An 11,983-nucleotide genomic window follows, 5' to 3' on the forward strand; every position below is an offset into this window, starting at 1 on the left:
AGGTTTTCTCCAGCCATTTGTTGAGTGGTGAGTTGTTGCTCCTCTAAAATACCAAGCCGTTTATGTATTTTTCTCCTTTGAGCTCTGTTGGCACTCTCTGGGTAATGAAATCATCCGTTAGTTGCTCTTAGAGGCTCTGTTAAGGCCTGAAGGAGCCTCATGGTCTTAGTCATTCTTAGATCCTGAGAAATGGTTCAAAGAAAAGACAACCCCTGGACACTGCCTTTGCATGGTTTCTTGCAAGGACCTAAGGGTGTTTTGTTCTTCAGCACAAAACAAGTGTGGGTATTTGACAGGTGTCCACAGGATAATCTTGAAGATAGAAGAATGCTTTGTGAATGCTACAGTCCTTCTTCTGTTCTTGGCCCTACTTCTTGTTCGCCAGCTATCCTATGCCCAGAGACTGGGTCCTTATGTTTGTACAGTGTGTGCAGTGTGTCAATTTAGCACCAAGTGAAACCTTTAAACCTTTGTCTGGAGGAGACTACTAAAGATTTCTAACAGACTAGCCTTTGTTTTTAAAAAATAATTATTTTCTCTACTTGAGTTTGTTTTCTAACTTGACATATAACACAGTTTCTATTAAATCGGAGCTCGATCAGTTTTGAAACTAACTTCAGCATGGTCAAGAACGCACACGCTGAGCCGGTCTGCTCTGTTTCCCGAGGACGTGGGCCTCCGCTCCTCGCTTGCTCGGCTGCTCTGCTGGTCCTTCCTCCATCTGCCCAGAGACTGTGTGAGGACACCTGGACCCAGAGCCACACGATAATCTGTCCCTGCAGGACATGCTTCCCACAGTAGCACTCAGGAGGCGAGCTGTGGTCTGACAGTAGGTGGCTGGATAGATTTTTTTTTCCGTGTGAGGGTAGATAAAAGATCTGTTGTGAGAGAGGGAGGAGTTAGTTTTGCCATTCCACAGTTGCTTGTGTTATCAGTGATCCCTGGAGCTGGCAGACTCCTTTTCTAAACCTCTTAAGCCTCTTGTCTAATTTATGAAGTGAAGGTAAAATTTGATAATATAACCTCTCAATCTAGTTAATTAGGTATATTCAAGCCTCCGTGTGTCACTGTGTGCTGACTGATTAGTTAAGTTGGGACACTTGAGGAAGCCTGCTGGGTTACACATGCTGTGAGGCCTCTGACTGTGCTGAATGAGAGGCCTCAGAGCCTCTTGATTCAGCATAATGTACCAAAGCCTGGATGTCGGTTTTGATAAAAATATATACCTTGCGTACTGCTTATGTGCATGCACCCGGCTTTGTAGCTTATCAATATGACATACTGTATTCAGTTGAGGTATGAATGAATTGCTACTCTATTTTGGAAAACAATGGTGGTCGATGTAAATTGGCCTAGTTAGCTCTGTCAGCTTGACACGGCCTAACATTACCCAAGAGGAGAACCTCAGTGGAAGGATTATCCAGATCACACTGCCCTGTGACCGCATCTGTGGGCATCATCTTTTCTCTTGTGTTTGTTTACAACACAAAAAAGTCCATTTTATTCATAGTGTGTGTGTTTGGCTTTGACTTGTTCACAGTTCTGGTACATATAGGCAGTTAAAATGGGTTATTACTTTGATAATTGGAAACCTCTGGTATAACAGTCTATGAAAACAGACTACATGTAAAACAGAATACATGGTAAGAATCTCTGAAAGCAATGGCACAAACATCCATGTTTTTAGGAAAATAGAACTTTACATATATGTATTTTAAGTAAGCAATACCTCATAAGTTTGACAAAGAAGAGTGTGTGATCATGATAATTATGATTAAAAATGAAAATAATTATAACTGGTATGCTTTTCAGTAACTGAGTATTCTTAATTCGGATGTAGAGCAGAAAAATCTTTTCATAACTTAGTTATCGCAGTCATAAGAGCTGAGAACCCAGTCCAAAAGGAGCAGTTGCCAAATGTATCTAACCCATACACAATTCCCTGGGTAGTTGATTCAGGGCTCTATTAAGAATGCTGTCTAAGGGCTGGAGAGATGGCTCATGGGTTAAGAACACTGTCTGCTCTTCCAGAGGTCCTGAGTTCAGTTCCAGCAACCACATGGTGGTTTACAATCATCTATACTGGGATCTGATACCCTCTTCTAGAGTGCAGGTGTACATGAAGATAGAATACTCATATACATAAAACAAACATTTTAAAAAGAAGCTAAGCGAGCCAGTAAGCAGCGTGACTCTATGACTTCTCTTTAAGCTGCTGTTGAATTCCTGTTCTCGCCTCCCTCCGTGGTGGACTGAGATCCAGAGGTTGTAAGCTTCCTTCCCTCCGTTACTTTTGCTCACAGTGTTTATTACAGCAACAGAAAAGACACCAGAATATAGTTCAAGCAGAAGTTGGGTTTTCAGGAGGATGACCCAAGACTTTTTGCACATTGCTTGTAGGCCAACATTTATAAAGCACTTTGAAAGTTCTTAGCTCTGCTCTTCCTTTCCCCCATCATTTAAAGAATCTTTTATTAAAGCACTAATCTTATAATGCAAGTTATATGCTTTCTGCATAGTTATCAGCTCTGTTACATAGAACAGACACCCAACAGTATCCCACAGTGAAGAATTATGAAATTAAAAGAATGCTTTACATTTTTGAACATTTTTTTCAGGATTGTGGTATATTTTTTTAATCCACAGATTATCTTTTTGGACTTCATCTTTTAACCACTTTTTTGTTGTAGTATTTAATTAAAATGATTTTTTGTGATAAACATATTTATACAAGTATATTTGGTTTATTTGATAGTTTCAAATTAATCAAGACACACAAAAGACCATAGAAACATCTCAATATATATTCTTTTCAAATTAAATTTGTTGTGATTCTGTGTGTGCATGTATGTGGCATTGTTTTTCTGAGACAGGGTCATGCTGTATAACAAAGGCTTGCCTCTTAATTTGTAATCTTCCTGTTTCTGTCTCCCACGTGCTGGGGTTGCAGTGTGAACTGCCGGGTCTGGCTCTGTTGATGTGCTTGTTGCTGATAAAAACATAATGTCTACCTTATGCAATAAATCACATTTTAAAGATAATTAAAATATTTTACATAAACTTTTCTCATATAATTTGATTTTTAACTAACTTGTGATTTTTCAAAGAAAGAATATTTGAAACTCCATTAGATAAGTCTACTGTGGGTTATACGAGCCTCAATCTTAGGAATATTGAACTCAAGCTATGAATTTTTACCTTTTATTTCATTGTTTTGGTGTCTTCCTTTTATCATAATTATATAATATTATGGTATAATTATGCATACTTTTATATTATAAAAATGAAAATTTGATGATTTCCATTACTAGACACTTTTATTCCTTTTTCCTCTATAGCATCCTTGAAGGTACTAAGTAGGCAGCATATTTATTTTGGCTTTATATAATATCCTTTTTTGTTAAGGATGTAAGGCAGCTACTTTACCTTATAATATGCAGATCCTACATGTTTTTTTTCTGCAACCATCTGTAGGATAAGAGATATACATGTAACATCCATGTGTTTACATGTTGGCAAATAAAGTCTTATGTAGGCAGTATATCAGATACATAGGGGGCACACTTCAGTTTGCTGTGGGATTTGTGTGTAGATGTACTTAATTGGATCCAAATACAATGTGTATTGTATTTATTGAAAGTATATTATTTATTAAATCGACACTGTGGTCAGGTAAGAGAGCATCATCCTCTTCTGGAGAAGTGAGCAGAGGCACAGAGTTTAACTATGACACCAGCAGAACCAGGGGCACATTAACAGCAGGGTCAGTATTTAGGCAATGGGCATGTGGCATCAGTGACATTCTGGGTGCTTTGTTTGATTGCAAGTTTTGACAGTGTTGTTTAAAATGAGGGTTCCTTGAGGGTCGTGTTTTGTATGATGAGGCATAACACTTTTTTTGTCTTTACAGGAGCCCATTCAGACCTCTGGATATATTTGCAACTTTGAGGATTTGGAAATTAAATCTGTTCTCTTGGATGAGATAATGAAGGTAACAACAACACTCTCCATTTCTGCTGCGGCTCAATGAGCCTACTGTGTGCAGCAGACAGCTCAATGAGCCTACTGTGTGCAGCAGGCAGCTCAGTGGCTCAGCTGGGAGTAGACCCACGAGTCAGCTGTGCCTCAGGTCCAGCCCTCCTCATTCCTTACTATGCTTTTTGTCCCAGGGGTCGGGAATATGGTCTTTGAAAATCTGGGTGCCCATAAAGAAGGGAACACTTGGTCTTTCTAATCAGTCTGCTGTATGTGGGGCAGAAGCAGGGAGAAAGGGTGAAGCTTAAAAGCTGTCAGCAGATACTGGAATGGAGTTTTAGGGTGTCGCACCTGAGGATTGCCACATTTGACTGGTGGGTTTTTCTGTATGGATTGCAAGGTATCTTACTTATGTAAGGTAAAGAGAGAGATCTTTCCCGTGTTTAAGGTACATGGTCTGTGAAACAGTGAGCTTGTTTCTTGCCTTTCTCTCACATCCGGGAACATCAGAGAGTAGCCCTTCCCCCGTTATCTTTGCATATTCAAGAAAAGCATCTTTTTTATCAATTGTATTTGCTCGGTTCAAGTTGTAGGTGTTGGACCTCTTTAGAAGGTGTGCTTTTTCCAATGCCCTTTTATAAACAGAGTCAGAGGTGGGTAGATGCTGTCTACAGTGACTGATGTGCATGCTTTGACAAAGTCAACCTGGAGTCCTCCTTACCGAGTATGGGTGTGCCGTAGTAGTGATTTTCAGCCAGTGTATTATGTCTATTTGAAAAATGAATAATGACTTTGTTCTTTAAAAAGTGCAGTTTCTAAATAGAATTGAATCAATACAGAAAAATTTGAAAACAAAGTTTTAAAAACTAGTAGAAATTCTACTGGGCAGCAATTTTAATCATTAACATTGCCTGCCCATCATAATCTGTCCTCCTAGCTGACAGTGAGAAGTGTGAGACAGGCTCAGGGGGTGGGATGAGCAGAAACCACACATTCAGATCAGCGCCATTGTACAAAACACCTTTCCAAATCAACTTTAATCAAACAATCTGAAAAGAAAAGATTCTGAGAAAGGGAATTCTAGACACTTAGGTAATCTAAAGAAAGAAAGAAAGACAAGCAGTACCATTTCCTGGGTTAGGAAGAACTGTTAGCATTTTCATTCTCCGTTTTCACCAACAGTTCTTTTAAACCACATACATTCGTGTGCATGCGCACGCGTGCCAGTTGACATGTGTTGCAGTGCCCACGTGGAGATTCCAGGACAACTTTCGAGAGTGGGTTTCTCCTTCTACTACCTGCACTCCAGGGATGCTCAGCCAGCTCCTGCATCCACCGAACCATCTTGCTGGCCCAGTTGTTACCGTTTTAAACTACACTTCATGTTTCATAGGCTTTTAATCCTAAAACCCACATTCCTAGATTTTCTTCACCTTTTCTTTTCTTTTTTTTTTTTTTTTTTTTTTGGTAGCTCTATATAATTCTTTTGACGCCAAGATTTAGAACACTTTTTTTGGCTTTATAACCCTCATTTTAAGCTGTTTAATCTTATGCATAAATGAATTACAAAGTTATTAATATTTTGCTGTATTTTTCTGAGCAGTTTATAATTTAGATGGATCTTTTAGTTGGCGAGGCTTTCTCACTCACAGGAGAAGTAACGGACATAGCGGGGGCTGAGAACTCCAGGTCTCCTTTACTTGCAAGATTATTTATGTATGAAATTATAAAAGACTAAAAATTTTGAAAGGGTTATCATTGTTTGTTTATTGTATTACGTTCTAGAACGTTGTGCCGTTGGTTTTGTAACTGATTGTTGTAGTGACTTGGGTGAAGTATTTTAGAAACTATAATTTACATTGGTTAGATGTGCTCTGAGATGTGCTCACACACTGGGCAGGTTTGTATGGATCGAGTATTAGAGAAAAGCACCTACTATGTATGGTGCCATGTGCTGAGAAGGGTTAAACGTGCAGTGGAGAGTTGAACTCTGTGTTACCTACTTGGCTGACTACGTAAATGAAAGAAGATGGGTTCTGGTGAGCATGCTGAATTAGTGCAGGAAGTGGTGTGACACCCTCCTTTCTCTCACCTCTCTTGCTCTGTACCGTGAAGCCACAGTCTCTGAGTAAGAGTGGATGGAAGGGTCGGGAGAGGAAGCAGCTGGATGTGGGTTTTCTGCTCTAGTGAAGGGGAAGGACTGTGGAGAAAAGAATTACACCTGGGGAAATGGAATTGAGAGGAACCCGAAGGACCCTTTCTGCTGTTGGTGGCACCTCTGTGTAGGAAACCATGGGAGACTCCATTTCCGTGTTTTCCAAATAACTCTTTAGATTCAGATGTGGGGATTTCCTTTTCTTCTTCATTCTACTTACAGTGCGATACTATTTTATTTTATTTTACCTGTAGAGAAGACATAGACTGTGCAGGTATCCTTCTGAATTCCCTGTCTCACTTTGACTTTCAGAACCCAGAGCACCCTAGCAAGGATTACATAATTAACTTTGAGATCCGGTCCCTGCGAGATAGCAGAGCATTGATCGAGAAAGTTGGAATTGAAGATGCGTCTCAATTCATAGAGGACAATCCACATCCCCGACTTTGGTATTTTAAAGAACCCCAACATCACCCAAAGTCAGGTGTATACTTTCAAAGTCCCAACTCTGTCACTAGCATCCTAACTGGAACTGGTATCTCTCTTTGCTTTTCTTCTTAAACTATAGAAACCCGCTTTTCATGTTATCCTCAGTGTAAGCATGTTACATGGAAAAGTATTAGCATGTGCTAAAATAGCCATTTTCATTGGAATCACCAGAATTATTTTCCATGTTTTACTGATTGAATCCTATATCCAAGACCTGTTTATTAGTCATATGTAATAGGTTTTCTGTGTTCTTTTTAAAACGAAGGCGCCTGTTGGCTGAAGCTGCCCTCCAGAAGCTGGACTTGTCTACCGCACAGCAAGCATTTGTGCGCTGCAAGGATTACCAGGGCATCAAGTTTGTGAAGCGCCTGGGCAATCTGCAGAGCGAGCCGATGAAGCAGGCCGAGGTTATCGCCTACTTCGGCAGGTTTGAGGAGGCCGAGAGAATGTATCTGGATATGGACAGAAGGTAAATTGTGAAGGCAGTGACTCCAAGTATTTTCAGTTCCCGTGTTTACAGTGGAGACTATAAAGTAGACTAAATGCACCATTTCTTTTAGAAAGTAATTTTTATTTTGGATTACAACCTGGGAATTTCAAATGACTCATTAATTTATATTTTATAAATTGGGAGTGGTTTTCTTCTCTGATTTTATTTAATTTATTATTTTTAAGGTTTTGTGTGTGTGTGTGTGTGTGTTTACACATGTACACATTTGTGGAACCCAGAGGTCAGTGTTGAGTGTCTTTCACTAGCGTTCTCCACTTTAGGGAGACACGGTCTCTTATTGCACCTGGAGTTTGAAGTTTTGCTAGACTGGCTGACCAGCACGTGCACAGGGGCTGACCAGCAAGTTCACAGGGGCTGACCAGCAAGTTCACAGGGGCTGACCTGTAAGTGCACAGGGGCTGACCAGCAAGTTCACAGGGGCTGACCTGCAAGTGCACAGGGGCTGACCTGCAAGTGCACAGGGGCTGACCAGCAAGTGCACAGGGGCTGACCTGCAAGTGCACAGGGGCTGGCCTGCAAGTGCACAGGGGCTGGCCAGCACGTGCACAGGGGCTGACCTGCAAGTGCACAGGGGCTGGCTGGCTGCTTAGTCAGGTCACAGCTGCAGCAGCCATGCCAGGCTTTCAGGCAGGTGCTGAGGACCTGGTTACCTGCCCTATCTTCATGTGTTAATCCATGACAACAAAGATTTTGTTCATTTGCGAAAGGAAAAGTTGCTAGGTTTGTCGAGACTGGAGACTTTCATTAATTACTATATAGCCATAATTTGGGTTTTAATTATTAAGGCCATTATTTAATTTTTTTCTCTCAGAAATCATAAAATAAAAATCAAAAGAGAAATAAAATCAAAATCAATAGAGAACTAATTATCTAGCAGATAGTTTGCTCCACAAGTTGGAAATTCAGGAAAAGAAGTCTTGAAACAGCTTTCTTCTTGTTGTTTGTTTCTTGAGACAGGGTTTCTCTGTGTAGCCCTGGTTGTCCCGGAACATGCTCTGTAGACCAGGCTAGCCTCAAACTCACATTCGCTTACCTCTCCCTCCCAAGCGCTGGAATTAAAGGCACAAGCCACTGCCTCCTAGCTCAGCAACAGCCCTTTACTCTGGTGGTTTTGTTGTTTGGGCTTACTGCCTCAGCCTAGGTAGTTTATAAAGGACAGAGGTGGGCTCTCACAGTTCTGGAGGCTGGGAAGTCCAAGCTGGGGGTCTGGCAGATTTGCTGTCTGATAGGAGCCCATCTGTGTTTCCAGGATGGTGCCGTGAATTTTCACTGGTAGAGGGGCAAAAGGACATGAGCTTTCTCTGGTGCCCTTCTCATGAAGCTGTTAATCATCCCACAAAAGAGGCCCAATCACTTCCCCAAGCACACCATGTCTTGATGCTACCACCATTGGGATTCCGTTTCAACATGATGTTCTGAGAGGACACACCTTCAAACTACAATAATTTCTGCTCTGTTCCAGCTGCCTCTTATTGGCCAGGCTGTTTCCAGAGTGCTTGGACACACTCAAAGCACCTAGAACTGTGTCTAGCACACAGCAGGCAACTGACAAATTTTGTAGAGTGGATTAATGATGAACGAATACTTTTTTTTTTTTTTTTTTTGTAGAGACCTCGCAATTGGTCTCAGGCTGAAACTGGGGGACTGGTTCAGAGTACTGCAACTCCTGAAAACTGGATCTGGTGACGCAGACGACAGTCTCCTTGAACAAGCCCACAATGCTATTGGGGACTACTTTGCCGATCGACAGAAGTGGTGTGTGCGCTACCTGGATACCTGATGAATTTGTTTGTGCTTAGAGTCATTGCTGCCCAGAGTGCTTCTCCGGGAAATAGTGCTGTTAGAATTAAGGCCCTTTTCCTAAACTCTAGAATTCAAATGTCTCTGTAACGCATTTGCCCTCTAGATGCAGGACATCCTTGACCTAAGGGATGAGCACAGTATGACTGCCATCTACACACATGGATCTTGTACCTAGCTTCAGAAACCATTCCACTGCTTTTTCAATCACAACCTAGGTTGTTGTATGTAACCATGAGCTTTTCCACCTGTGCCCAGTTCCTGAATCAGGACACAGAAGCTTATTACTTATTAACAATGCTTATGGCCTTAAACAAGGGCTTATTCTAACTGCTTGTAACTTACATAGCCTATTTATTCTATTCTATTCTATTCTATTCTATTCTATTCTATTCTATTCTATTCTATTCTATTCTATTCTATTCTATTCTATTCTATTCTATTCTATTCGTTTGTTCTGTCCACGTGACTGATCTCCTCAGTTTCATAATCCGTCTACCTAGAGTCTGGTGTGAATCTTCTTACACCTATTTCTCAGATCTCCCCTCTCTGCCAGAACTCTTTCCTCCTATGTCCTGCCCTTCGCTAACAGGCCATCGGTGTTGTTTTGAAAGGCTGTGCTTCTACACAGTACACAAGAGATTCTCTCTACAGTTATGATTGAGTTCTGATCATAGTAAATTATTTAATATTTACTTGTTATGTTTTAGATTGTTTTCAGAAAGTACTGTTTTATTAAGTTTTCACTGGGATCAATATGCTTGTTTATGTCAGTGATACAAGTACTTCTATGATATTGTTTATGTAAGAGCATTCAAAGAGTACTAAAGGTAGAATATACATTTTCTTTAAAATAATTTTTTAAAATTAAAAAATGTATGTTTCAAAGGTATTGTATAACTCAAAATGATAAAGTAACACAATACATCCTAATGAGAGGATATTTTTATGAACGTTCTTGTTTATCTGGAGATTCACATACTGATTGTGAATTGTTTTTATTTTCACCCATAGGCTGAATGCTGTACAATATTATGTAAAAGGCAGGAACCAGGAGCGCCTAGCCGAATGCTATTATATGCTAGAAGATTATGAGGGGTTAGAGAATCTTGCCAATTCACTTCCAGAAAACCACAAGTTGCTTCCAGTAAGTATTCCAAATGTTAGCTTTTGGTGCTGGGTTATTTACAAAATATTTCTTTTTAGTCAGGAAGTATCCTTTGCAGAAACAAGAACTGGAAGTTAATGTGTAATTTCATAGTTTCTTAGACATGAGGTGATGCTTATGTTGAATTTTGAAATCCGCCTACCAGTATTAGAGGATGCCCGAGCTGCAGGGAGAAACCACTGAGACACTGAGTGCTCCCCAGAGCGTATCCTCCCGTACGCCCTTTGGTTACTGAAGTTGCAGGGCACAGCCACAGAGACTGCGAAACAGTGCCAGAGTATTGAGAGAGGATTTTATAAGTCACACAATTTTGAGAAGTTCTACTTTTTGTGCTTTGTAAGTTTTATTTTTAAATTAGAACATATTACTTTATAAGGAAAGTATAGGCATTACTTTTTAAAAATGTAGTTGAGCACAAAATATGTATTTATATATCCAAATTTATTTATTTATTTATTTGTTACATGTGTGGATGTTTTGCCTGCATGTGTATCCCACATGCATGTAGTGTTCTCAGAGGCCAGAAGAGGGCAGGCAGATCCCCTGGGACTGAAGGTAAAAGATGGTTGTGAGCCTCTGGATATTGGGAATCGCAGCAGCCAGCGCTCCTAAGCACTGAGCCATTTCACTAGCACACTCATTCCCACCCACTATTTTGGGAAATGGGTAGGGAGAGAAAACTCTTAACTCATGACGTTGAAAGAGACAAAAAGATGGCAGTACGGTTCGTGGTGGTGGAGGGTGCCCCAGCCTCAGCTACCTTCTGAGGAAACTGTTTTGGGTTTAGTTTCTAAAACTGATGAAGGCAGCATTTCTGTTTTCCTTCTTGACTTTAGCCATGCTAGGATTTAAACCTGCTACTTGACCATTAAACTGTCCCCCACTGCAGCATGCATCTCTCTGTCCATCCATTCATCCATCCATCCATCCATTCATCCATCCATCCATCCATCCATCCATCCATCCATCCATCCGTTTGCTGTTTGTGGTTAGAGACATGGACCATGAGGTATATCTTAGATTTGTTTTGTCACATGTAACCCAGGCTGCCTTGGACTCTCTATGCAGCCACAGGACCTTGAACTGTTGATGCTCCTGCCTCTAGTGCTGGGAATGTACCACATTGACCAAACCAGGGCTTTGCGCTTGCCAGGCAACAGTCTACCAACCGAGCCTCACTCATCCCAGGTCCTGGGGTATTTCTTAATGAGACTGGGAGCTTGGATATAACAACAGTTCCCTGGTACATAGCATTACAATCATTTCTAACACTACCCACAGAATGCATGTGTTCTTTTTTCCCTGGTTTTTCTTTTCTGAGAGTCTCACTGTGTAGCTCAGGCTGGTTTTGAACTTATAACAATGCTCCTCACCTCAGGCTGCTAATCTGAAGGAGGGAAGCGGGGCAGTGTCTTCAGGGCCTGAGCCACTGAAGTGGACACTGTGACACCCATTCTGACTTGTAGCCTCCTGACAGAAAGAAAAACCACTCTAACTACTTACTGATGGAGTGTTGCGGTGTTCCCAGCAGTTTAGTGTTCACATGTCCCTGTGGAGTTTTGGTAAATTAAAATCTGAGTGATTCCCGGTCTGTGAAGTCTGCTAACAGTGTCTGGTGCTTACAGGAAATAGCCCAGATGTTTGTGAGAGTTGGAATGTGTGAGCAAGCCGTGAGTGCCTTCTTGAAGTGTAACCAAGCAAAGGCAGCGGTGGACACCTGCGTACACCTGAACCAGGTGAGGTCCGGGCATGGTGCCCTCACGGGATTCTTAGGAGAATGGGAATGAAGGTCACTGGGTGGTCTCCAGTGTGAGGCTGGGAGGGGAAGGAGCTAGCTCACTGCTATTTTAAGTGGAGGACAGAAAGGGTGGCCTCTGTACTTAAC

At 41.2% G+C, this 11,983-nt stretch overlaps 1 protein-coding gene across 2 annotated transcripts in view; it reads left to right on the forward strand.

Annotated features, from left to right (window-relative positions):
* Positions 1–11,983, forward strand: part of WDR35 (WD repeat domain 35) — a 62,069-nt gene that overhangs the window by 41,158 nt on the left and 8,928 nt on the right. For both annotated transcript variants that reach the window (XM_080932759.1, XM_080932760.1), the window contains 6 exons: positions 3,911–3,991; positions 6,443–6,579; positions 6,885–7,088; positions 8,739–8,885; positions 9,945–10,077; positions 11,724–11,834. In XM_080932759.1, coding sequence (XP_080788885.1) covers positions 3,911–3,991; positions 6,443–6,579; positions 6,885–7,088; positions 8,739–8,885; positions 9,945–10,077; positions 11,724–11,834 — 813 coding nt within the window. The remainder of the gene's footprint in view (positions 1–3,910; positions 3,992–6,442; positions 6,580–6,884; positions 7,089–8,738; positions 8,886–9,944; positions 10,078–11,723; positions 11,835–11,983) is intronic.

Source organism: Micromys minutus (assembly GCF_963924665.1).
Source record: "Micromys minutus genome assembly, chromosome: 1".
In the NCBI taxonomy this organism is placed as follows: Eukaryota; Metazoa; Chordata; class Mammalia; order Rodentia; family Muridae; genus Micromys; species Micromys minutus.